Here is a 27,455-nt window from a genome sequence, read left to right as displayed (position 1 = left end):
AAACCGGAGTTCCCGGAGAAAACCCACGCAGGCGGGGCTGGGGATTGAACCAGGGTCCTCAGAACTGAAGGACCTCAGAACTGAGGACCCAGAACTCTTCTTACCATAAGTGGTGGGTGGAGTAGCCAAATATTGTACTCAAGTAGGAGTACTGTTACTTTAGAATAATATGACTCCAGTAACAGTAAAAAGTAGTAATCCAAAAATTTACTTGAGTAAGAGTTAGAAAAGTACTACTCAAGTAAAGAGTAACTAGTGAGTAACTTCAGATTTTTCTTTTTAAATCAGAGCATCAAATAAAAAAATAAAAAAATAAAAAATAACATATGGGAGTTGACACACATCTGGCACCATTTCAATTTTAAACTGCCCAAAAAACAACAAAACATGCATTGGGCCCTACAGAAACATTATTTGCTTTATTCACTTTAATTACTTCATGAAGAAGCTGTTTGCTGACCAGACTGAGTGATTGTGTGCGTGTGCGACACCATATGATAAGGCTAATTTTGCCATATCACTGCCAAAACAACAATAGAAGCATCTGCAACTTACCACAAGGTGTTTTCTGAAGTTAGCAGTGGGCTGAAATGGTTTAAGCCGTCACAATTTAAGACCTGCATGACAGCTGTTGTTTTTCAGATTCTGGAAAGTAAACTCACTCGTGCGGCTTTTTAATTTTTTTTCCCCAAAATTAGGAATTTTGATTGGCTCGCGAAGGCTACGTGCGATGTCATGTGACTGCCTGGTGTCGTCAGATTGGCACAACGGGCACCCTATGTGGAAGTCGAAGATGGAGTCTAAAAATAGACGCGCAAACGCAGGAATGGATAAATGAAAGTAGCGAACAGTATGTCGATCATTGTAACAAAGTAAAAGTATCGATGCTTCTTCACATGAATACTCAAGTAAAAGTAAAATGTATGGTCCATTTAAAGTACTCTGACAAGTACAGTTTATGGAAAATGTTACTTGAGTAAATGTAACTGAGTAAATGCTTACCATGCATGTACAGACTTGATTCAGAAGTAAGTTTTTATTTTTATTTTAATCAAAACAAACAAATTTTCAACCTTTTTCACAGGTGACACCGAATGTGCGTAACCAACAACAGCAAGAGCCCGACACTCTTGCCAGTAGTAGTGGCACTGCTGTCAGTGTCAGCCAAGGAAGATGCAGTACCAATGACTGAAGTGTGACACGAGTGACTCTTTTCATTATGAAGATGTATTAAAGCAGTCAAAATGTTTCACTCTATTAAATGATGATTAATGTTCTTATCAATTACAGTAAAAGTGTTGAGATGATTTACTTATTAGATAATCATCCTCAAGAAGGATTTCAAGCACTTGAAATACAGTATTTCTCTCCAATTCACAGTTTTTAGTTATTGATAAACATCCATCCATCCATTTTCTGTAGCACTTATCCTCACTAGGTCGCGGACGTGCTGGAGCCTATCCCAGCTATCTTCGGGCGAGAGGTCGGGTACACCCTGAATTGCTCGCCAGCCAATCGCAAAGAACAGATAAACAAACAACCATTTGCACTCACATTCATACCTACAGGCAATTTAGTGGTCTTCAATCAACCTACCACACATGTTTTGGGGATGTGGGAGGAAACCGGAGTACCTGGAGAAATCCCACGCAGGCACGGGGAGAACATGCAAACATATTTACCTCGTTTACTCTTTTCTCAACTGATTCGAACCATTCCAAATTAAACATCCATCCGTCCATCATCAACACCGCTTATCCTGGGTAGGGTCACGGGGTGCTGGAGCCTACCCCAGCTGACTTTGTTCAGCTAATTTCATGTCTTTCCATATGATTCCAAATCATCCCATATCATTTAATACAATTCCAAATCATTCAATATCATTCCAGATCATTCTATACAGTTCTGTATTATTCAACATCATGTTAATTTTATTCAAGCCATCTCGTCATATATTCCCAATTTCTAAAATTCCCTAGGTTTTCAAAATAAAAGCTTGACATTCTAAAATTGTATATATCTACTTCCGAATTTTCACATTTCTCAAACTCTTCTTTTTCCCCATGCTTTTTAGAGCAATTCCACTTTTAAATGATTTCTTGCACTGTACGCTGTTTTAATTGTATTTTTATTAGATTTTTTTTCTCTTTGTTTTAAATGTTTATAAACTATTTTTTTCTTAGTTTTTAAATGCTTTTAATCGTGTAAAGCACATTGAGTTACCTTGTGGATGAAATGCGCTATATAAATAAATTTGCTTTGCTTTGCATTTCATTCGGTATTATTCACCATCATTCTACAGTATATCATTCAATATTATTCCATATGAATTCATTCAGCATTTCAGCATTCTTACCCAATTTCGCCAGAAATTAGTTTAGTTAAATGTTTCTGTCTGTGGACTTCAGGACCAATGATTGAAACTTCAGTTTGTCCTGGTTAAGCTGTAGAACATTCTTTGCCATTCAGGATTTAATGTCTAAAATACAGTTAAAAAGACAATCCATTGGACCAATGTCATCAGGAGACATGGAGATGTACAGTATAGATGCGAATCATCAGCATTCACGCCATGTTTCCTGATGACCCAGCAAGAGGGAGCATATACAGTACAAGTTAAATTGTACAGGGCCTAAAATTCACATCTTCACTACAATAATTAGAAAATGGAATTTTTTTTTCTTTTTAGTAGGGACATCATTTTATAGTCATGCCCTCATATACGCAGATTAATTGGACGCTATTGCAATTGGTTCATTCATCAATCCATTTTCTATAGCACTTCTTTGCTGTTTACATTAGGTCATGGGTGAGTGACAGTAGAGCCTATCCCAGCAAATAGCAGCGTAGATAATAAACAACCATTCACTAAAGTTCTTCTAACTAAAGATGCATGTTTTTGGACTGTGGGAGTAAATACCCAGAGAAACCCCACACAAGCATGGGGTGAACGTGCAAACTCAGCACAGGAACCCCGAACCACAGAATGTTAAGGCAAACGTGTGAACCACAATTAATTGAATTTAACCTAATTAGTGACATATTGTACATCTACATACATCAGTCTGTCAGTGAGAAAATCACATCACCTTAAATTTGAAATAATACCACACATGTAATTCTGAATAAAAATAGGACAAGCAATGACCTCACGAGAAAACAAATCTTAAAAGAAAAATAAACCAGACACTGACAATCTATGGGGGTGAACTTTACACATGGCCAGCTTTGTGGCGGCGTAAATCCCTTTGTAAATACGGCAGTCATGATGAGCATGCCAAATATATCCCACAAGTGGTGGCAACAACTGGTGCAACCTGAAGCAAGAGCTAGGGATTAGTTGTGCACAGGGGGTGAGGAGTAATGCATTTCCTGTAATATGAGTGACTTTTTTGTTTGCATTAAAATATCTTTATACATAAAAAAATGTTAATGCATAGATATGATGCCTTCTTTCTGCAACGTTTTTTAAATTTACTGAATTTATATCGATGGACTGTGAATTCATCTTTGTATTCAGATTTTAACATTTCAGGTCAATAAGTCTTAACAGTTGGATCTTCACTTTACAGTCCAGTGCATTCTCCCTTTTCATGTTTAAATGTATATGGGAGTGTAATGTGTCTTCAGTTCCTTCTTCAGGTTCCCTTTCCAATCTCTAAAAAATGATCATGAATTTCTATCATTAATATGCACTGACTGCAAACCTTAAATATCCTCATAATGTTTCAATGAGTACAATCATCCACAGTGGCGTTTTTGGTGCACTGGCCCTTTAAGGTTGGAGTCAAAACAAAGCGTATCCTAGCCGGTTGCACGGAAGTGGTTTTGTTCCAACCGTGTGCGAAATGCGACCTGATTCATTTTGAAAGAAAAGAAACGTTCACTCGCTTGAACATATTGTTAACGGTGTAATTTTTAAAACGTATTTTTTTGGTTTTTATTTTCTTACCAGTACTTTACCATTAAGGGAACTAAAAGAGGAGGGTAGTTGGCGAGCTGCCTAGCTAGCTTCACCAACACAAGCGGCCATGCCTCCCTATTCGGAATTGAGGAAAAGCAACCACTTCTATTACTTCATCAAATTTACCCTCAACGTCTATTCGATGCTGTTTTCGGTAAGTTGCATGTACTTTCATTTAATTAACATGCGATCGGTTAAAAAAAAAAAATGACGATGAAATGTGTTTCAATTGTTAAACGCGAGCCACACGAAGACACACCCAGACGTCAAAGTACAATATTTGAATTTGAACTACAGCCTTTATAAGCATAATTATACTTTTAAGACACACAATTGGGCATATCAAAAAATCAGGATGGGTCATTATGATATTCGGCTTGCACCAATAAGTATTACTGCCTCTCATTTTAACACAATTTTAAATTGTATGTCATGATTGTTCTGAAACTCAAGGCTCTGTAGCTAGGCAGGTTTAGAGTGTGATATGGCAGATATCAGCTGCTATAATTGCGATTAAAGGCTATGTCTTGAACAGCACATAATATCATGTTTCTCGAAACTCTATTACGAGTCTACACAAAGCATATAGTTTTGTATATCTAATCTTGGTGAATGTCAATTTAAGTGGCTACATTTACTAACGGGATTTGGCATCGGGGAATCCTACCAGGATGCTAAACCATAAGCTTTCGAGACAAATATGCCCACTGCAACCCCCATGCCCATTGAAACAAGTTTGAATATGTTTATTATATGATGGGTTATGGATAATATTAACAATACACAAAGCTGACGTTCGTGGACTTTGGTACCGTAGCTTCGCACAGCGTTCACCGGCTAATGAACGTGAGCACGGTGGTGCAGGGCGTTGGACCCCCCTTAAAGGCAAGAATCATCATTGTTGTTCTGCCGATACAAAATGACAACGGCCTATGCGTGCTTTTTCTACCAGCGCCTAACTGTTTGGGCATTTACTCGCTAACCGTGTCATATTCATAAACAATAGTTACTCTTTAATAGTGAAGCAAGATGAGACTTCCCTTAGTGGGGTTTAGCATTATTGTTGCATATGCCAAATTAATTGAATGGAATTGGGCTTGTAGGGACAGAAAAGACATAAAATGAAAATCCTGCCTTGACAATGTGTGAGACAGATTAATTCAACAATATCCATACATAGGGGGCTTACTGTATGTTGTGTGTGTCCACACAGTGCACAGATCCGCACACTAATTGAAAAGTCCAAGGCCATTTTCAAACTGCAGGTAAATTCATGACATGTATTACATGTATCAGATTTTGTAATGTAAATGTGAACAGTCCAATTCCGTTTTTTTTTTTGTTTTTGTTTTTTCATATCCGACCCAGGCCTCTTTCATATGTGGATAGAAATTGGATAAGTATCTGATGCAAGTGCAGTCTGGATGCTCAGGTCACGCTCAGCCGACGTATACATCATCAAAGGCGAAAGACGTCACAACTGTTTGACAAAACAGACACGCACCAAAGCAGTGGCAGATGACGGTGCAAAAAACAGTCGGTGGTAAAAAGAAGATGCTTTCATTAGAACTGATAAATATAAGAAATTGTTGACTGTGGTTCCACAAAATCCTTGAAATTAACACAAATGTGTCAGGACTGAGACCTACACCCAGGGCTATATTCGATAAACACACGGTGCTTCTGTTTTGTGCGCATGCACTATGTGATGAATTGTGCACATAAGTCTCACTTCGTGGACTCATTCCGTCAGCTGAAGAAGTCGCATTTGTTTTTGTAATGTGAATGACTACATAAAAAGGTCGGATTTTACAAAAAAATTGGAATTGGGCATCAAGTCCTAAAGTGAGAACGTCGGCTAATATGACAGTTTGGCAATGAAGTGCCACCTCCACAAGTCAATTTACAGCAGATGCATTTACTAGCCACTTTTACACAGCATTTATCGGCCTATCCCTTTCAGGCAGGACCCACCAAAGCGGCTTATAGTCTTGCACACAGCACAGACAAAATTCTTCAAAGTAAAATTAAGTATCGGAGTTCAAAATAGGTCCGCCACTTGTATTCATTCCTAACGTGAAGCCATACTTGCCTTGGCACACCTCACAGCTAAAGGGGGTGTGGTGACCAGTGGCTCATTTGCATGAGACAGGACTACCACTTGATACAGGTTGATCAAAAAGGCTGTAAAAAGACGATTGTAACTGTGGTGTAATTCTTGATTGTTGTTTTATTTTGACCAAAGCATGTCACAGATATCTTAAGACACATGAGAACTGTTTTTATTATCCCGTTCCATTCTTACCTCACTCGTGAACAAGACCCCAAGATACTTGAACTCCTCCACTTGGGGCAGAATCTCATCCCCGACCTGGAGAGGGCATGCCACCCTTTTCCAACTAAGGACCATGGTCTCAGATTTGGAGGTGCTGATTCTCATCCCAGCCGCTTCACACTCTGCTGCGAACTGCTCCAGTGAGAGTTGGAGCTCACGGCTTGATTAAGCCAACAGAACCACATCATCAGCAAAAAGCAGAGATGCAATACTGAGGCCACCAAACCGGACCCCTCTACGCCTTGGCTGCGCCTAGAAATTCTGTCCATAAAAGTTATGAACAGAATCGGCGACAAAGGGCAGCCTTGGCGGAGTCCAACCCTCACCGGGAACGAGTCCGACTTACTGCCGGATATGCGGACCAAACTCTGACTCAGGTCGTACAGGGACCGAACAGCCCGTACCAGGAGGTTCGGTACCCCATACCCCCGAAGCACCCTCCACAGGACTCCCCGACGGACACGGTCGAACGCCTTCTCCAAGTCCACAAAACACATGTATATTGGTTGGGCGAACTCCCATGCACCCTCGAGGACCCTGCCGAGGGTGTAGAGCTGGTCCACTGTTCCACGGCCAGGACGAAAACCACACTGCTCCTCCTGAATCTGAGATTCGACTTCCCAACGGAACCTCCTCTCCAGCACCCCTGAATAGACGTTACCAGGGAGGCTGAGCAGTGTGATCCCCCTGTAGTTGGAACACACCCTCCGGTCCCCCTTCTTAAAAAGGGGGACCACCACCCCAGTCTGCCAATCCAGAGGCACTGTCCCCGATGTCCACGCGATGTTGCAGAGGCGTGTCAACCAGGACAGCCCCACAACATCCAGAGCCTATAGGAACTCCGGGCGAATCTCATCCACCCCCGGGGCCCTGCCACCGAGGAGCTTTTTAACTACTTCGGTGACCTCAAACCCAGAGATAGAAGAGCACGCCTCAGAGAACCCACACTCTGCTTCCTCATGGGAAGGCTTGTCGGTGGAATTGAGGAGGTCTTTGACGTATTCTCCCCACTGACTCACAACGTCCCGAGTCGAGGTCAGCAGCGCCCTATCCCCAGTATACACAGTGTTGGTGGTGCACTGCTTTCTTCTCCTGAGACGTCGGATGGTGGACCAGAATTTCCTCGAAGCCGTCCGAAAGTCTTTCTCCATGGCCTCACCGAACTCCTCCCATACCCGAGTTTTTGCTTCAGGGACCACCAGAGCTGCATTCCGCTTGGCCAGCCGGTACCCATCAGCTGCCTCAGGAGTCCCACAGGCCAAAAAGGCCCAATAGGACTCCTCCTTCAGCTTGACGGCATCCCTCACCGTTGGTGTCCACCAACGGGTTCGGGGATTGCCGTCATTGCCGTCATACTTTATTGTTCTACATTACAATGTCAACGTTGATTATTCTTAGACTTAGTTAATAAAGTTAATTGTTCTTAAAAAGGATGTCCTTGCATTATTATGGTCTAATATCATTATATAAAACACATCAACGATACTATTGCCTGTCATGACAGTTTTGGGGAAAATATATCCTAAAAAATGTGCTATTATAACAGACCTAAACTCATAATGTGCTGAGAGAGAGCACGGGCATTGGATAACACAAAAATATTATACAAACAGTGTAAAAAATACAGTAACAACTGTAATTAAAAATCTGCAATATATTGGGACCGCACAGCAAGAACTGTGATATAGCGGAGGAATACTGCATCTATATTCCTTGAAAAGTTGCAGGGGCTCAATGTTCCTGGGTTGGGACTCATTGTTTCCGTGACATGTGCATCCCGGAAATCACATAGTCTCAAGTGTAAAATGCAAGCTTTACACGATCAGGCTCACCAACATGTTAGTTTATTATAAACATTTTTAAAATAACTTTATTGGCTGTCAGATAGCCAATAAAGTTTTTTTTTTTTTTTTTTTTTTAAAAAACGTCGGAGAACCTGATCGTGCCTTTATTGGCTGTCAGAGAGGCGGCATGGTGGTCGACTGGTTAGAGCGTCTGCCTCACAGTTCTGAGTGGAGTTTGCATGTTCTCCCCGTGCCTGCATGGGTTTTCTCCGGGCACTCCGGTTTCCTCCCACATCCCAAAAACATGCATGGTAGGTTAATTGACAACTCTAAATTGTCCGTAGGTGTGAATGTGAGTGCAAATGGTTGTTTGTGTGTCCTGCGATTGGCTGGCAACCAGTTCAGGGTGTACCCCGCCTCCTGGCTGGCAACCAGTTCAGGGTGTACCCCGCCTCCTGCCTGATGATAGCTGGGATAGGCTCCAGCACGCCCGCGGCCGTAGTGAGGAGAAGCGGTACGAAGATGAATGAATGAACATGCCTCCAACGTGCTGCGAGGGCTGGCAGCGTGTTACCGTAATCCATAGTATTAACAATAGTTGTGGCGGCTGGCTTGACTACGACTGGAGGCTGGCCTGACCGCAGTGGAAAAACGCCCGGAGTAAATAATACAGCTGTCGAGTTCTTTTCAGTTTGCGACCATGACTGACCTATGGACAAGCAGAACAATGTAGCCATTCCTGTAGTTGATAATTCACTATATTGATCGGGATCTTTATATTAAAATTCGGTGCTTTAAGCCGAATGTTATGGTTTAGTGTAGTTTTTGTATCAACTGTATTTGCGTCAAATGAGTTTCACCTCGTGATTGCATTCTGTAAATAGCATATTTATTCAGTTAGCCCTTGGTAAAATTGGAATTCTTGGATAAAATTTATTTTTTTATTTTTTTTACCATCTATCCTTTATTCTTATTTAAATTTTATTTCGCACTGAAAACTGTTGACATATGGTTTGTGTAAAAGTAGTGAAAAAGTAGTTTTCCCTAACATGAGGAATAATTAATTCATTATTAATCATAATTACAGTATTGATCAAAATAAGTGATTATCATTTTGGCCATAATCGTTGTTTGTTTCGTCATTACAGTCATCAAATTATGTGCATTAATCGTTTTTAACAGAACACAAAACATTTTTCTTGTTTTTTCTTTTTTACTTTCAAATAATGCATCACTGCTTTGCTGCTAAATTGTATACAGAGATCCATTGAGTCTGAGACAGCAGTCTCTTTTGCAATACTTTTTTAAGCATTAAAGAAAATCTCACTGCAATCCCAACAGCACATTGTGATTCTTTGAAACTACGTGGGAGGGAAGAAAAAAAAAAAAACTTTTCTTTTTTTTCTTTGTCCAGCTGGTGGGTCTCTGTGTGCTCTGCGTGGGGGTGTACGCTGAGGTGGAAAGGCAGAAAAATCGAACCCTGGAAGGTCTCTTCCTGGCTCCTGCAGTGGTGCTAATTCTGCTGGGTCTGGTAATGTTCACAGTCTCACTTGTGGGCATGGTTGGCTCCCTCAGGGACAACAAAACCCTGCTGCACATGGTAAGAATGTTAAAAGAAATAGTCTTTTTTTATTTTATTTTTGAGCCACTCAACACTGATCAGAGAGTTTTAAAAAACGATAACCGATCACCGAGCCGATCACAAGATGGAGCAATGTTTCTATTTAACTGACTTGTTCATTTACTTAATTGCTCAACAAATTATATTTACAATAAATATATATTTGTTCATCTATTTATGCCAGTGAGGCATAGTGACAGACAGAACAAATAAATGATTTTCTAAGAGATGCCATGAAGTACATACAGTAATTAATGTATCCACTTTTTGTGACATTTGTTTGTTGGTGTGCCGTGAGATTTTTCAATTGTAAAATATGCTCCTTGGCGCCATAAAGGTTGGAAATCGCTGCTCTAGTCAGATCATGTATTCTAATCAGTCAGGTCAAACCAACATTACAACATGACAGAAATAATGGGTGCTAAGTTACTGTAATAAAATTACTTTATTGTAATTACATTACTTCACACACACACCGGAACTTTAGAGCATGATTCGACAGAACAGTAGCATGTTTACGCACAACCGTTAGTGCTAGCACTAGCTTGCTAGGCTACATAACGTTTTGTTGTCTGCTTGCGAGCCGTATCGTATTAAAACCTAGTTTTAATACGATACGCAAGCCTTGAATTAAAGTCCTCTCTCGAGCACCGGTGACCACCAACATGTTTGCCCCCATTTTGTTCTTATAATACACACGACACGATCGATTGTTGTTGTCGTCGCCGTGGTAATGAGTGTATCCGGTCACGTTTGAGTTGACAAGATAAAGCCCAATGATCGTAAATAACGGGATGCGGTGGTATCCGAATACAAGATTATATTGCAAAAGTCTGACATTGTCCAATCGAAAGACCAAATTTGTCTTGTAGTCTGATCCACGCATTACGTGTTGTCTGTCTCAGACGTATTGTCTGTCCCACAGCTTCGTTTATAAAAAAAAAAAAACTATTGGCGGTCAGATATGTACAGTACTACGTCAAAAGACACGCGACAAGGCTAAAAATAAACTAGCTTTTGGATTCAAATATACTGTACACGATGACGTCATTGATCAGATCGGCGAATTATGACATTAAAGCCTATCAGCATAATATGCCAATTATTGGCTACTACCAATAAGGCCCAAAAGATTGGTGTAAAGTCTAATTATATGAAATCATAAATGTAAAAATCTAGCATTTTACAATAAGCTATAAAAAAATTGTCGGTTTACCCAATAGTGAGCCTTCGGTGATGTCTGATACGAGAGCAGCATCTATCAAAAGTCTTACTGTTCCAGTTTTACTTTCCCCAGGCACCTCTGTACAATGCAAGGCAGTTCTACACCACTGCAAACTACAACCACAATAATGAGCATATTGTTTATTTATATTTATCTGACTATGGCAGTCAACTGAGCATGTTTGTCTTTGTAAAGGCATTGTTTTGTTTTGTGTTGTTGTTTTTTAAATGCAGTTCTTGTATTGGCTCCTATTAGATTGCACAGACGTACCTTGTGGTGAGTGAGTGTGTTGGGTGTCCAAATGAAAAGTGATGTTCCATATAAAGTTTATTCTGTCCCTCCACAGTTCCTCTGCGTTCTCTGTGTCTTGCTTCTTCTTCAGGCTATTGCCCTTATTATAGCGCTCATCTTCGAGAAGAAGGTAACCGAGGGCAACGAGCCTGATTATCACCTCTCATCACAATAACCTCATGATGGCTTTGTTTGCAAGTTAGTCATTGTTCTCTGTACTTTTTATGGTGCCACCCGTTCCAGACGTCTTCGTTGTTTCAAAGCAGTATACGAGAGGGAATCAAGCACTACTACGACGACCTGGACTTCAAAAACATCTTGGATTACGTGCAAGAAAAGGTATTTGGTTAAAATATGGATTCACATTATAAAAGATGAGTCATATCAAATAATTCAACTCATTACTCAAAACACATCTTTTTAAACAGGCATTCTTTATAACTGGTTTGGCTTTATCTACTTTTGTCTTTTTACTCTAGAGTTTTAGACTACTTTGATGCATTATTATTGCTCATTTTGTAATGCTTAATATTTATATTGTACTTTTAACCTTCTGAAATTACCTTGAGTGACATGAAAGGCGCCATAAATGAAATGCATTATTATATAATAATACTGTAGTGATGAACATGGCCGTGAATTCTGACGACTGATAGCTTTCTAAATGCATTTTTAAGGTTCTGTTTTCTTTGCATTTTACAAACCCAATTCCAATGAAGTTGGGATGTTGTGTCTTCAAAAATCTTCAAACTGATAAACTTTATTATTTTTAGCAAATAATCATTAACTTAGAATTTTATGGCTGCAACATGTTCCAAAAAAGCTGGGATAGGTGGCAAAAAAGACTGAGAAAGTTAAGGAATGCACATCAAACACCTGTTTGGAACATCCCACAGGTGAACAGGCTAATTGGGAACAGTTGGGTGTCATGATTGGGTATAAAAGGAGCTTCCCTGAATTGCTCAGTCATTCACAAGCAAAGATGGGGCGAGGTTCACCTCTATGTGAACAAGTGTGTGAGATAATAGTCCAACAGTGTAAGGGCAATGTTCCTCAATGTACAATTGCAAGGAATTTAGGGATTTCATCATCTACGGTCCATAATATCATCAAAAGGTTCAGAGAATCTGGAGAAATAACTGGATGTAAGCGGCAAGGCCTAAAACCAACATTGAATGCCCGTGACCTTCGATCCCTCAGTTGGCACTGCATCAAAAACCGACATCAATGTATAAAGGACATCACCACATGGGCTCAGGAACACTTCAGAAAACCAATGTCAGTAAATACAGTTCGGCGCTACATCCGTAAGTGCAACTTGAAACTCTACTATGCAAAGCAAAAGCCATTTAACAACAACACCCAGAAACGCCACCGGGTTCTCTGGGCCCGAGCTCATCTAAGATGGACTGATGCAAAGTGGAAAAGTGTTCTGTGGTCCGACGAGTCCACATTTCAAATTGTTTTTGGAAATTGTGGACGTCGTGTCCTCCTGGCCGTAGAGGAACCGAACCATCTGGACTGTTATGGATGCAAAGATCAAAAACTAACTTACTGTGGGTAACTTACACATCTGTGACGGTACCATTAATGCTGAAAAGTACATACAGGTTTTGGAGAAACATATGCTGCCATCCAAGCAACGTCTTTTCTCTAAAAGAAAAGGTGATGTAACACAGTGGTAAACATGACCCGGTCCCAGATTTTTTGAAACGTTTTGCAGCCATAAAATTACAAGTTAATGTTTATTTGCTAAAAACAATAAAATTGATCAGTCTGAACATTAAATATCTTGTCTTTGTAGTGTATTCAATTAAATATAGGTTGAACATGATTTGCAAGTAATTGTATTGTTTTATTTATGTTTAACACAATGTCCCAACTTCATTGGAATTGCATTTGTACTGAAATAGCATTTCAGAATAAACTGTATGATGAAAGGCAACACTACTTATGAGAGAACCAACTTTTTTTTAGGGTTTCTTGAAAACGTTTTTTATATAAAACCCTAATGCAGTGATCACAGGTCATGTTATATAAAACCCTAATGCAGTGATCGCAGGTTATGTCATTTAGCAACAATGAGTATAGGTTCTACGTTTCAGTTCATAGTGTAAAACGTTTGATTAGTCATGGCAGAGCATGTGCCTATGAAATTAATAGGTCAAATCAAGCCATTTCACATGGTTATGATTTAGAAGTTTTCTTTTTGTCTGCTGCCCACTCACAATCCATTTTCTATTGGAGCAATAAACATTGCAATAGCATTGGTGCCATTTATGTTCGGAGCCATCTGACATTGCAAGGTATACAGTTATACAATTTGGGTTGCCCTTCAGAAAGGTCGGACCTAATTGATAGTTATTTCTCATCAAAGATCTGTTGTGTTTAAGTGAGTACCTGTTTTTATTGCAACATTTAGATTTTCTGCATCGGATGCACAGAAATGTCAATCCTACTAAATTGTTGTTTGTTCTGTATGGTCCAGTTTTCGTGTTGTGGCGGAGATGAATATAAGGATTGGGGAGTCAACCAATACCATTTCTGCAATGGTACCGGCCCACTAGCATGTGGGGTTCCATATACCTGCTGTGTCCGCCGTGAGGTCAGTGCAACTCTTACGTCGAACGGCCAAAAGGTCGTACATTTCGGAATTCAAAAATATGCATCTCAAGTGACACACAAAAACTTGGAGGTTGTGCGTTAACTCACCCAAGACATCAGCACATCCCATGAGACGTTAATTTTTTGAGCATCAAAGACAAACTTCCGGAGACTCCCTGATTTTAAAGAGGAGAAATATAACAGTTACCATAGAAATGTAAATGCAACGTGGGTAGGTGGTACCCCCGTCTCTCTCTGCTGCTAAGTACAATATTGTTAATAATAAAAGGTAATAGAGCTTCAAGGCAAGCACCCATTTTTTACATAATTGGACCATCGCCGTCTACCCTGTCAGGTTAGGTCTCCTATGTAAATGAGCTATGCTGTTGTTTGTTTGTTAGATGTCCAGGCTAACTTGACAATATTTTTTTTATAATACTTATAATGATGACTGATAAACCATGATAAGATTTCAGATGTTAGTATTACCGTTTCAAATTTAAATTATTGGTGCATACTACTGTATTTAACGTCTCTGAGAGTAGTCTGTCTTTTGGCTTCTCCCCTCTGGAGCATGCCGCAACAGCAAATAGATGATGATGATGAAGAAAAAGAAGCAAGACGACAGCCCAGATAACGGCAATTCTACATATGCAAAATTTTATAATTAAATCAGTGACTGCTCAGGGATATCGTTTGATGTTAGTCCCGTGTCTGAGACGCACAAAAATTTGTAGGGACGCATGAAGCATATTCAATCTGCGCTTATAGACGCATGTTTTAAGACCTACCGTGTGTGTGTGTGTGTGTGTGTGTGTGTGTGTTTGAAGAGCTTCCACACACAGCAAATCAAAAGTACAAATTGAATGTCTTGGTGGCCAATCAGAGGCAGAGTAGGCGGGTTATCGTTCCATACAATGGAAACAGAGTTTTTTCTGTACTCGATAAATTTTCATTCTTGTTGTAACACCCGCCGTGCCGCTCACGACGCAGCAAACCGCTGGCAGAACGGCGTTTGCTCCGTAGATGCACCCTACTGGGAAACTTTACTCACTCTAGCCGGTGAGCTAACAAGTTAGGGAGCTAGAGCTAGAGCTGAAAAGCTCACTCGACCGCGGTGACATCATTAAAACATCAGCGCTCTGAGTTGTGTGTGTGTGTTCCCCACATAACAGGCACACACACACACACACACACACACACACACAAATGGTAAGTTACCTGTTTATAAACCATAAACCACCACAGCGATACACATTATTAATATTCAGGCAGTAGTTGTCTTCAGAAAACGTATTTTCGGCGTCATTGGATTGACCGGTAAAGGTCTCACATCACAGTCCAGCAGCTCAAGGGCGGGCCTTATTTTATTTTTAATCCTTTATTTAACCAGGGAAAAGCTTACTGAGAGGAAAATCTTTTTTTCAAGGCCAAGAGCCAACAGAAATTATTTAGTACATAACATGACAACATTCATATAATAAATAAAAATAAACTGATAAACTTTGTTTTTAGCAAATAATTATTAACTTAGAGTTTTATGACTACAACACCTTCCAAAAAAGCTGGGACAGGGTCATGTTTACCACTGTGTTACATCACCTTTTCTTTTAACATTTAATAAACATTTGGGAACTGAGGACACTAATTGTTGAAGCTTTGTAGGTGGAATTCTTTCCCATTCTTGCTTGATGTACAGCTTCAGCTGTTCAACAGTCCGGGGTCTCCGTTGTCGTATTTTACGCTTCATAATACGCCACACATTTTCAATGGGAGACAGGTCTGGACTGCAGGCAGGTCAGTCTACTACCCGCACTCTTTTACTATGAAGCCACGCTGTTGTAACAAGTGCAGAATGTGGTTTGGCACTGTCTTGCTGAAATAAGCAGGGGTGTCCATGAAAAAGACGTTGCTTGGATGGCAGCATACATTTCTCCAAAACATGTATGTACCTTTCAGCATTAATGGTGCCTTCACAGATGTGAAGTTACCCATGCCATTGGCACCAACACAGCCCCATACCGTCACAGATGCTGGCTTTTGAACTTTGCGTCCTTAACAGTCCGGATGGTTCTTTTCCTCTTTGGCCCGGAGGATACGACGTCCACAATTTCCCAAGACAATTTGAAATGTGGACTCGTCGGACCACAGAACACTTTTCCACTTTGCAATAGTCCATCTTTGATGAGCTCGGGCCCAGAGAAGCCGGCGCCGTTTCTGGGTGTTGTTGATAAATGGCTTTTGCTTTGCATAGTAGAGTTTCAAGTTGCACTTACGGATGTTGCGCCAAACTTTTTTTCCTGACATTGGTGAGATTAAATATCTTGTCTTTGTAGTGTATTCAATAAAACATAGGTTCAATAGTATTTACAAATCATGGTATTCTGTTTTTATATATGTTTAACACAACGTCCCAACTTGATAGGCTCCAGCACGCCCATGACCCTAGTGAGGAGAAGCGGCAAAGAAAATGGATGGATGGACAATGTCCCAAATTCATTGGAATTGGAGTTGTACTTTATCACTGGAAAAAGAGACTATGTATTTCCAAGTCTGTATCGTGCGGACAGACATGCTCTGGTATATAGTCTTCATTTTTCTCTCTAAATGAAATGGTAGTCCTTGAGGAGCAGCTCCATGCTCCCAATGTCTGGTATCATCCTCCCCTCAAAGCACTGATATAGTCTCTGGAAGCAGCGCAACAGCAATATGGAACAGTTGCCCTGTCTGACACTAACAAGCACTCACACGCTGAAAGAAGAGTTTATTAGAGAGGCTGAACATAGGCAAGATTGCCGCCATTATCAGTTCCCGGCTATGAAGGCCGCTGCCGTTTTCTAGCACACAAGTTCACGCTCTGGCTGGCAGGCGATGTGGATGCCCCCACACCCCCATAAGAGGAGCATGCCACTGGTACATTATGTCTCCACATTCTGTGTCTAGTTTCAGATTCACTCACTGTGGGCTCTTTCCATAGGTAGGAGAGGTCATTAACACCTTATGTGGTTCCAAGGCTCTGGATAGACAGGTATGTGGAATTTGTTTCTGTACCACACATGTTGTATTGTAGTAATAGATACACACGTCAACTATTTCCATTCAGGATGCTGGTGTATAAAATATAATGAAGGACATTGTTACAGTGGTATTTATCTGGAGGTGGGAAAGACTAGCAATGTTTAATGGGATACAGCCAATTCTATTTAGGCAAGAATTAATAGAATTTATTAGTGTCTGTGGTCATCTGAGCGCTTTTTTATAATCACTCTATAAACTGACCTACTTTTCTTGCAAAATCTGAGCAGTTGAACAAAGAATAAACCCATTAGAAGAAAAAAAAAAACAATTTTAGCAATTTGTCAATCTTAATTTGCATGGTTTGGTTTTGTAATGCAGTAATGTGTTGGAGATCAGATGATAGATCAATTAGATTTTTCCATTTGTATTTCGAAAAGTATGACATTAAAAAAACTGTGTGGAGATGCATGAAGGACCATTTTAAGAATGTCTTTTCAGTTTTGCACTTCCCAGTTTCAATTTAAAAGTGTACTAATCTTTTTTTGCTGTGCATCAGCGTGAAACCCTGCAGGAAGAGATCCACGTGCGAGGCTGCATCCACGCAGTCAACCTTTGGATGAGTGACAACATTGGAATAACTGTTGCACTGTGCTGTGCCATAGGGCTGCCACAGGTAACTTAAAAGCCAATGTGCCAACTCACAGTAGCTGAACAGTTTGAAGCTCTGTTTCGCATGAGTCCTTCATGTTTGAGTACCAAAGTTGATGAAAGGTAGTTTTCTCTTTTAATATAATATTGGGTTTTTTGAAAACTAGATGATCTCTGCAGAATGACACAACTGTGATGAAATACTTGATTTGCCCAAAGTGATAACTGCAAGAAGACTTTTTTTCCCACTCGCAGTAGGGGTGGACTGGTTCACAAAATCCACGGTTCGGTTTGTACCTCGTTTTTTTGGTGACGGTTATCGGTTCAGTACCTGTTGACTCTTAACTCATTCCCTGCCAATGCCACCTAAAGACGTCATTAAGAATCCATCTATTCCCTGCCAATGCCGTCTAAAGACGTCAATGGCGGTTTTTTTAATGGGATGGGTGGGGGAGGGTTTTGTGCAGTTTGTGTGATCGTCAAGTTTCTGGATAATTGCAATGAGAAATGGCACCCTGTCGAGGGCAACAATGCCTTGAGGTGAATGTCCCTCCCTCAGAGGAAGAAGGAGGAGGGGGCGGGTACAAGAGACAATGAGAAGACATAATGCATAGTGCAAGCATAATGGTGGCAAAGAGAGAAGACAAAATAAAAGAAAATATATAAAAAAGCTTTCGGTACTAGAAATGTATTGCGCCAAGGCAAGAAATATATTCCTGCGACCGACAGGAATGACGCCTTAGATCATGCGGGGGAATAAAGGATGACGCTCAGACCCAGAATGATGCTCCGAGCTATCGCTTTGTTCCAAAGCTATCGCCCAAAATGCCGGCCCATTATTTCGGCCGCTTCCCAGCTGATCGTCAGCAGACTAGGATTTGAATAAATGCGATTTGAAATCGTCAGATGAGTGAACTCCCTTTTGGATACCCAGCCGAGCTTCATCCCGAGCTTCCTCCGACTAACTCCAACTAAGGCGAAGACTAAGTTAACTCATTCGCAGCTAGCGTTAGCTACTTTTAGCGAGCAAACATGCTCCTTCAATCCTTGTTACATAAAAACATAATTGAGTCCCACTAGTTCATATTACAATGTAACATCTGTTGCCAGTACTTATTTGAATTTGCCGTTTACAGCTCGTCCATCTTGGAGGAATTCAAAACCCGGGAGTCGAACGTCTTTTAGGATACCGACGAAGAAAAGCAGTTTTTTAAAAATTTTTACATTTTTTTTAACCCTTGCAAAACACGTCAAAGTATTCTCTCGTAATCGTATGTATTTTTTAAAACGTACAGGTTATGCATCCAGCAGACGTTTGACTCCCATTCCATTATGCAGCGCAGACAAAAAAGGTAATTAAAAGCTTTTTTTTTCTCCACGTCCCACGACAGCAATTTCAACAATGTATTTTTATAGTAAGTTATATTTCTAAACTGCACAGGTTGTGCTTCGAGCAGAATTAGGTACTGGTTTTTAAGGAGAATGACAACTACACAAGATGGCATTCACTCCCACAGAAAAATAAAATCCAGATGTGGATAAAACTGGTAGATTTTATGCGCAAGGTAATAAAAATCTGGACTATTGAGCAAACGGTAGAGGAGGAGAATTTGGAGGAAGAAAGTGTCGGAGCCCCATTTGTTCATGCATTTTTGTCTAATGTAAATTCTGTACATTGTCAAGAGTACTTTCGCAGTGTTGTTTTATGTTCAAATATTTGAGATTTTCACGAAAGAAAAAAAATATATATTTTTGTCAAAGTCATTGTTCTGCTTGATGTGTCTACTTTCACAAAAAGGCTGTTTTCTCAGTTTTTTCCCTCCAGAAACAGATTTGGCTGAAAGTAGCCTATATTTGACTGCCGATTACTAAAGAACGGTATAAGCTAGAGAAACTTTTTTTCTGATGAAAGAAGATAGTCTGATCTTTCTTTCGGTGGTTTACATCGTCATAGTACACAATATTCTGTGAGGCTTGAAAAATCAGTGAAATTGCTCGAAAATGCCTGGCAGTCTAGGGGTTCCCTACTCAGGAAACGGCTGGCAGTGAATGAGTTAAGAAAATTAATTGTCTTGTATAGTTTGTATTAATTTTATTATTCAGAAATATATCTTTGTTCGTCTGTCTATGCCAACGGCATTTAGTGACAGGCAAAATTAAAATAAATGAAAATTCTCTTAAATGCTCTTCTACAGCAGCTGCTGAGGATGGCCCAACCAGTTATTACGTTTGGGGGGCATTACTTTTTCACCCAGGACCAGGGGCCTCATGTACAAAAGGCGCGTACGCACAAAAATGTGGCATACGCTCTTTTTCACAGAAAAGGTCAGATGTATCAAGAGTGAAATGAACGCGGAAATGTGCCGTCCCTCACGCCAACTGCATGGCTGGCGTACGCACGTTTCTACAGCTTTTGGTACTTTGGTGACACTTAGTGGTGATGCTAGGAAACTGTTATAATAAATCGGCACATCAGAGACACATTAACAATCAGCACTGATGAACAATTAATGCCCGACAACATTTGATTTCAACAATATAAAAGATGCAAGGACTGAATTCATGATTAATTGATGAATCACTGATATTTGTGAGGACACCTATTAATTGATCAAGGTGATGATTTATGCCGCCCTTTGCCCTCGCAATCGCTTCTTGTGACTCCAGCACATGCACTGGAAAAAAAAGTCCTTTGAATTTACTTAATTAGAACGTACATTGGTTGCACGTGATTAAAATGTGGTAAAATGACATATTTTGGGGGGGAGAAGAGGGGTACATTGTCATTTTAACACATTTTAATCAACCGATGTACATGTTCAAATTAAGTAAATTCAAAGGACTCTTTATCAGTCTGCACGGGTGCAGCAGCAGCCGGTTATTGGAGCTTAATTGCGTCGGAGACCCTGGGGATGCTGGAGGAGACGCCAGGGACTGTGGACGAATCCCCCGAACATATAGCGTGTGGTTGCGACTGCACTGATGAAGAGAGTCATTTGAATTTAATTAATTTGAACATGTAAATCAGTAGCACATGATTGAAATGTGTTAAAATGACATTTACCCCTCTTCTCCTAAAAAAACTTTGGCGGTGGGCAGCTGTCCTCCGCTTCACAGCCACCTTAATGTCTGACCGTTTTTTTTTTTTTTTTTTTAGCTCAGCGTGCGTGTGCTGTTCCTACCCACAGCATTGACAGCCGCACACACGCTGTCCCATTCGATCCTCTTTCGCGTGTTGTTAACACCAGCGGACAGCATGCCAAAGAGGATTTTCTTGCGCACCTCCACTTCATTGAGCAACTTCACATTCAGCAAAATTATTTTTCTTCATTACCTTGCCCATTTTCCTTTTTTTTCTGATCATGCAGAGATTGGGATCTCAGGTGCAGGTTTCATTTAAATCAAATTTGCATACTTAAATGTGGGCGTGGACAGGGAGGAGTCCGCTACTCCAACATGTGCACTCATTTCCATGTTGATTGGGCTCTACGAAGGAAATGTGCTTGGATTCATGCATACACACAGATTACACAGATACATCTGGATATTTTTGTGCGTACGACGTTTTCTGGATTTGAGCGTACGCCATGTTTCAGTAGGAAATCCACACAGATCTTTGTACATGAGGCCCCAGGTAACTGAATAGTTTTTTTTCCTTAATAAATGAATCATCCCCAATAATAACAACAATAATCACCATTTAATTACTCGGGTTATTGTTTGTTTCTAAACAAAGTGGGGAAACTATGCAAAAATAAGAATTTGAGAAGAGGCCCAATGCTTTTTCACGGCACTGTACTTTGTGGTAACTGCAAATCAGAAGTCCACAGATAAAGACGTGGAAACTGTATGATACTGAATGGTTAAACAAGGCTTGTCTTATATTATGCCTCATCCAAAGTTTGAGTGCTGGGCACAACTCTAAACACTAACAATAGTACCAATGTGCCGCACATATTAGTCAATCTATTTTCATGGGAACAGCCATATGCATCTATTAAGTGGATATTAAAAAGTCTACACATCTGTTCAAATGCCAGCATTTTGTGAGATTAAAAAAAAAGAGCCCAAGATAAATCATTTCAAAACCTTTCCCAGCTCAGGTGCTCTACCAGACGCCTGGGAGCTTGAAGGTTCTGTGGTTCCCAGTATTGTGCTCTTTTGGATGGACATTTTAGATGTTGTTCCTGGTATCTGCTGGAGCCATCCACCCATCTTGGAGATTACTTCCCCAAGTGCCCCGATCACTTCAGGCGGCATTGCCTTCACCCTCCACATTTTCTCCAGTTCGTCCTTCAGTCCTTGTCATTGATAACTTTCAGGTACCTTTTTCTGGATTTTGCTATCACATCTATCACGACCTTCACGTCTTCTGATTTTCATCCACTACCACTATGGCAGGCTGGTTCGCCATCACCAGTTTGACAGTCTGGGTCTTGAAGTCATACAAGAGCTTTGCTTGGTTGTTCTAAACCATGCCATCTTGATTCTGGGACATCCGGTCCATATGTTCCAGGACACTATTCCTGCTATCTGGTTATGCCGGTCCATGTATGCCTTGCCTGCCAGCATCTTTGATCCTGCTCTGATGAGCTGCACTCTCTCTGGGGCTTCTTTGTATAGCCTGCACCTGAGGACTTGTCTGATGTGATAGACCCCAGACCCCAGACCTCTCTATGGAGCTTGTGTTTAGGGCCTCTTCTTGTGCTGCCATGATTAATGCCTCTGTGCTGGCTTTTAGTCCAGCCTTTTCCAGCCTCTGCTGTTTTCTCAATGTCAGCCACTTCTTCAATTTGTCGGTGGTACATGCCATGCAGGGGCTTGTCTTTCTATGACAGCCCATCTGGCTCCTTCTCATTATTGGTCTTCTGTTGCCTGAGGCATTCATCTAATAGGTTGTCCCTGGGGGCCATCTTCTTGATGTATTCTTGGGGGCCTGTTGTTTCTTCCTGGATAGTGTTTGCTAGTCCTCAGCCCCCCTCTTTCTGGGTTCTTTGGGTGGAACCCTCGTGCAACGTAAGGAGCATTCATTTTATTTACATTTACACTGGACCCACACTATTTGCAGGGGATTGGGACCATGGATAGCGTAAGTCCACGGGTAATTGACGCCCATTATAATTGCATTGAAAATATATACATTGGGCAAAAAAGGGCAAAAACTTATTTAGTCAGCCAGCAATTGTGCAAGTTCTCCCACTAAAAAAGATGAGAGAGGCCTGTAATTTTCATCATAGGTATTCCTCACCTATGAGAGGGGGGGGGAAATCCAGAAAATCACTTTGTCTGGCTTTTAAATAATTTATTAGCAAATTATGGTGGAAAATAAGTATTTGGTCACCCACAAATAAGCAAGATTTCTGGCTCTCGCATACCTGTAACTTCTTTAAGAGGCTCCTCTGTCCTCCACTCATTACCATTTTATTTTTCATTTTTTTTAAGGATGCAATGCAATGAAACAATCCTGTTGTACACCGCTATTGCCAAATGTAACAGAATAAAGTCAATATAAATAAAGTCTGCAGTATGGGAATATTTTATCTTGGAAAGTGGAAACAAAGTAACGGCAACTTGCTATGTGTGCAAATTGGGGATTTTGCATCGCGGAATAGATCATGCTGCGTTGAACACTACAAATTTCGTATGTCACCTGAAAAACAAACACCCAGCAGTACACTCCCAAGTTTATTGCAGCCACTCGGATAAAGACGCTCTTCAGTGTTTTTAAGTCACAGTTAAACAGACTTTGCTGAAGAAAGGGGGGGGAAAAAAAAAAAAAAAAAAAAAAAAAAGCCCATGGACAGTGAAAAAGCCAAGAAAATCAAAACTGAATCCATTCCGTTGGATGACCAACCTTTGTCCAAGGTAGAAAACGTTAGATTTTGCCATCTTTTGAAGCAACTGGAGTCGGGGTATGATTTACCTTCTCGCCGCCCATTCACTGACTCCGCTCTACCTCACCTTCACAAGGACGTGCACAGCCATGAGGGCTCAATGAAACTGTTAAATAAGTCTTGAATTTACTACACATTTGTCTTTACAAAGTAGCCCAGTGCCAGTGTGATTCTAGGGAATTGCTCTTGGTAACTCTGGAATGGTGAGCTTTTTATCGCCTTTATTGCATCACTCTCATTTAACACGGACAGCTGAACCTAACTTAAATTACGCATCTGAGACTGCAGTTTATTCAAATTTTAATGCCCAGTCGGAGACACTAGGGTCGAATTACAATGTTCAACTCTGGACCACCCTCGGCAGCAATGCCATTCTCTGATCAATATGTTTACATCCATCACTAATGTGGAAATGATGATCAAAGCATAATTATTACCAAGTTGAAATAACTGTAATTGATCCCAACATCACGCATATGTTGATTACATGGGAGCCTGGTTCACATTGAATAAGAATCAGGGCAATTATGTTCCCCATGGATATACTTGGTGTCGTGATTCATATAGCTGACTTGGATGTGGCTGGCATAATGCTTCAGTCACAGTTTTCCTGTAATTGACTGGTGACTCGTCTAATTGCCCTCTGACCCGCCGGATGTCAAGCGACATGACCGAACGTGACTGAACTGGAAAATCCTGAAGAAATAGTCAGTGGCCCACACCAGCACAATAATTCTAATTAAAAAAACTTGAATAAAATACATTTCAAAGACACCCGGAAATAAAAAAAATGCTGCTAAATGTCGCCAAGTGGTGAATATATGTAATATCAAAATTAATAACAAAAAAGAACGCGTTTGCATCCCAGAGTGACTATTCTCAATTGCCTTACCTGGTTAAGTAACGTTTAAATAATTTAAAAAATAATAATAAAAAGTCATTTTAAAGATGGACCGCAAAATACCGGGACTGGTGCGTGAACTGCGATATAGCGGGGGTTTACTGTTTACCAACTCTCTGCAACAGAAAACCTGCGACCCCTGGTGTTCTTATCAGTAAACAAAGTTTTAGGTGCCACATATACAGAACTTTACAGTATTACTTCTTATTGAACTACAAACAATGTGCCATGATTGTGAAGAAAGAAGCGAATCAACCTAGCCACAGTCGCCATATAATAATAATACAAAGAAAAGAGAAAAAAAATTGAAGGTGTGGATTAGTCGCTCAAAATTAGTGGCCGACTGTTGGCCACTCATTAAAACTACCGTATTAAAAGGCGCAGTCTCAGTTACGGGGTCTATTTCTGTATTCAACACATACATAAGCCGCACCGTATTATTGGGCGCAGGCATGGTAAAACATACGCTAGCTTAAAACATACAGTAGCATGCATGCACGCTAAATCAGTGTTTTTAAAAAGGCAGCGGGAGCAAAACTTGAGTTTGGTTGTACATTATTGAAGTATTTAACAATGTACTCTTGTTATTTTTTTGATCAATCCTCATCCACAAGTCCATCAAAGTCCTCATCTTCTGTATCCGAAATGAACAGCTGGGTAATTTTGCCATCAAACATGCCGGGTTCCCTCTCGTCATTGTCGGAGTCAGTCTCGTTGCCGGGGGGCTGTTCAGCAATGATGCCGGCTTTCGCGAAAGCTCTGACAACAGTGAAAGCAGATACCTTAGCCCAGGCATCCACTTGCAAACCATGGATTCGTTGATCTTGAATTCTCTCGCGGCTGCTCGATTCCCATGGTCCTCTGCGTAACTGACAGCTTGCAGTTTAAACTGTGCTCCGTAGGCGTGTCTCTTCGTAGGTGCAGTTTTCGGGGGTCCTTAGCCAATATATACCTACTGGGGGCGTGCCTTTAGCGTCCTCTTTTACGCGCACCCTTTAACGTCTGCATGCTGTCCTCAGTCACGTCCGCCTTGCCTCAATATAAGCAACGTGTCGGCAGGAAATGCTCCTAGTCAGTCAAGCGGAGCGCTCATCAAAGTCACACAACATTTACAGATTTTGGAACTCTGTGTACGCCGCATTATTAGGCACCCTGTCCATTTTGGAGAAAAGTTAAGACTTAAGTGCGCCGTATGGTCGTGAAAATACAGTAGTTGCATAACCGCTGCACATTGCATGACAGTTCATCAAGTGTGCGTGTCTCTGCAGCTGCTTGGCATCATCCTGAGCTGCGTCTTCTGGAACCTTCTTGTGGAAATGAACGAGTCTGTCGACATGGTGGACTTCAAGCTGAAGAAGCTGGAGTTCAAGTACAGTGAGCTGGACCTGGCCGGCGCGGGCTGGTGTATGTGCTTGCCAAGGGACGGTGGCTACTTGCCCGTTCCAGCTTCTGAACCCGAACTGGACCCCATTGACCTTCACCTGCAGAAGCTGAAGAAGCAGCCGCCTCGCACACACGCTCAACTCCGAGAACTTCAACAGTCCAGGTCAGCCACCGGGCTGGACGAGGTAGACGTGGGCCGCAAGTTGAAAAGGGAACACTGAGTGGTCTTGTTGCCCTTCTTGCCTTCCCTTCAACATTTCGATTTGTTTTATTTTTTGTTTGATTTGTGTTGCACTACTTAATGGTTGAACCTCTGCTGATGGATTTAGGGAATTTGGTCAGCCAAAGGGATCCAAAATTATTTGCCACTTTACTTTCTGTTTACTATAAATTCTGAGAACAAACAACCTACGGCATCAGCTTTTAATTTTTTTAAACCTTTGTCATTTATTGTGTTATTTAAGGATTTTTGGCATCACATTTTAATTAGCTTTTTTTTACGTTTGAATTTGAGCTACATCTAATGTGTTAAAGCTTACCTCAGGCTGTTTCAAAGACAGCCCAATAGCTAAGAGGATGAATCTTGTGTAAAAATTAATTGTTGAGTAAAGGAGGTTTTTCAGTATGGAACAAATAGGACTAGTCCATATGTCATGCGTGTAACGCTTGTGACGGATGTGTACAGATTGTGAAATTTTTTTAGTTAGGATCTCAGTTGGATTTGTTTAGTCGGCGTACACTGTAAAACTGATAGTTGTGAAATAATGTGGAGTGCATGTTTTGTACCGTGTAAGAAGTACATTATTTGTAAAATGATAATTTACATAAGCTTTCAAAGGGGAGGCTTATTTTTATTTTTTTTATTATTTCCATCATTCAAAGGGACAATACAAGCTACAACTCTAAATGAGTTGTTGGACAGTTTTAGCTAGTATCACACCACTGATTTGAGCTTCCCTCCAGCTCCTGCCTTGTACCAACACTACTGCGCTTGTTAATAAACTGGAATTTGTCTACCGATTTCTGTGCGTGACTGTGTTTTGTACAAGTTTACAATTACAATTTTATGTAAATTCACAAAACTATAACAAGGGTGGGAGAACAACAAACCCATTAAAAATAATAATGCAGGATTGAGGTGAAAGTGGACTTTTCCGGTTGAGTTGTTAACTGAGGCGTTTATTTACTCAGCGGCAGAGTACCAGCAGGTGTTTATTTGCCGTCATTTATAAAATGCTTGTAACGATGGAGCCTTCAATAAAGCGCCATCATTGATACAGTTCAGTTGGAGGCAGAACTGGTGAAATCAATAACTTCTTTAAAAAAAGAAAAATAACGCTGGATGCTTCCATGCTGGCAAGCTATAGACCCATCTCAAATCTCCCTTTCATGGCCACGATTGTTGAGTTATTTTTAATCAACTCAGCAATTTATTGAACTTAAATGGATTTTTTGACAAATTTAAATCAGGTTTTCAAACTCATCACAGTACACAATCTGCTCTTATCAAAGTGCTAAATGATATAAGGTTGAACAATGACTCGGAAAAGGTGTCAATTCTGGTCTCAGTGCGGCTTTTGATACGGTAGCATGGAAGCATGGGTGGGACTAAATGGAACAGTCCATAAATGGTTCTGGTCCTACCTGGAGGAAAGGAGTTATTTTGTAATTATTGGAAGTGTTCAATCTCATAGGTTCTGTTCTTGGACCCATCCTGTTCAGCCTGTATACAGTGGGTAGGGAAAGTATTGAGAACCCCTTAAAATTTTCACTCTTTGTTATATTGC

General features: G+C 40.7%; 1 protein-coding gene across 1 annotated transcript; it reads left to right on the top strand.

The window, feature by feature from the left end:
- The first annotated feature begins 3,802 nt into the window (after window positions 1-3,802).
- zgc:110329 (uncharacterized protein LOC550500 homolog) lies at window positions 3,803-26,688 on the top strand. The gene is made up of 8 exons (XM_061672850.1): window positions 3,803-4,118; window positions 9,498-9,683; window positions 11,276-11,350; window positions 11,464-11,559; window positions 13,709-13,825; window positions 16,802-16,852; window positions 17,399-17,515; window positions 25,554-26,688. Exons 1-8 carry the CDS (start codon window positions 4,032-4,034, stop codon window positions 25,887-25,889), a joined length of 1,065 nt encoding a protein of 354 aa, XP_061528834.1. The 5' UTR covers window positions 3,803-4,031; the 3' UTR covers window positions 25,890-26,688.
- Window positions 26,689-27,455: the final 767 nt, after the last annotated feature.

Source organism: Phycodurus eques, chromosome 3 (genome assembly GCF_024500275.1).
Source record: "Phycodurus eques isolate BA_2022a chromosome 3, UOR_Pequ_1.1, whole genome shotgun sequence".
NCBI classification, from domain to species: Eukaryota; Metazoa; Chordata; class Actinopteri; order Syngnathiformes; family Syngnathidae; genus Phycodurus; species Phycodurus eques.
This window is presented reverse-complemented; position numbering and strand designations above follow the sequence as displayed.

Bases quoted from the DNA above. Each gene is read 5' to 3' on its own strand.
- zgc:110329 (XM_061672850.1), top strand. From the start codon at position 4,032: ATGCCTCCCTATTCGGAATTGAGGAAAAGCAACCACTTCTATTACTTC. The intron at 4,119-9,497 runs GTAAGTTGCATG...TTCTTTGTCCAG, and splicing joins TCTATTCGATGCTGTTTTCG to CTGGTGGGTCTCTGTGTGCT. The intron at 9,684-11,275 runs GTAAGAATGTTA...GTCCCTCCACAG, and splicing joins ACAAAACCCTGCTGCACATG to TTCCTCTGCGTTCTCTGTGT.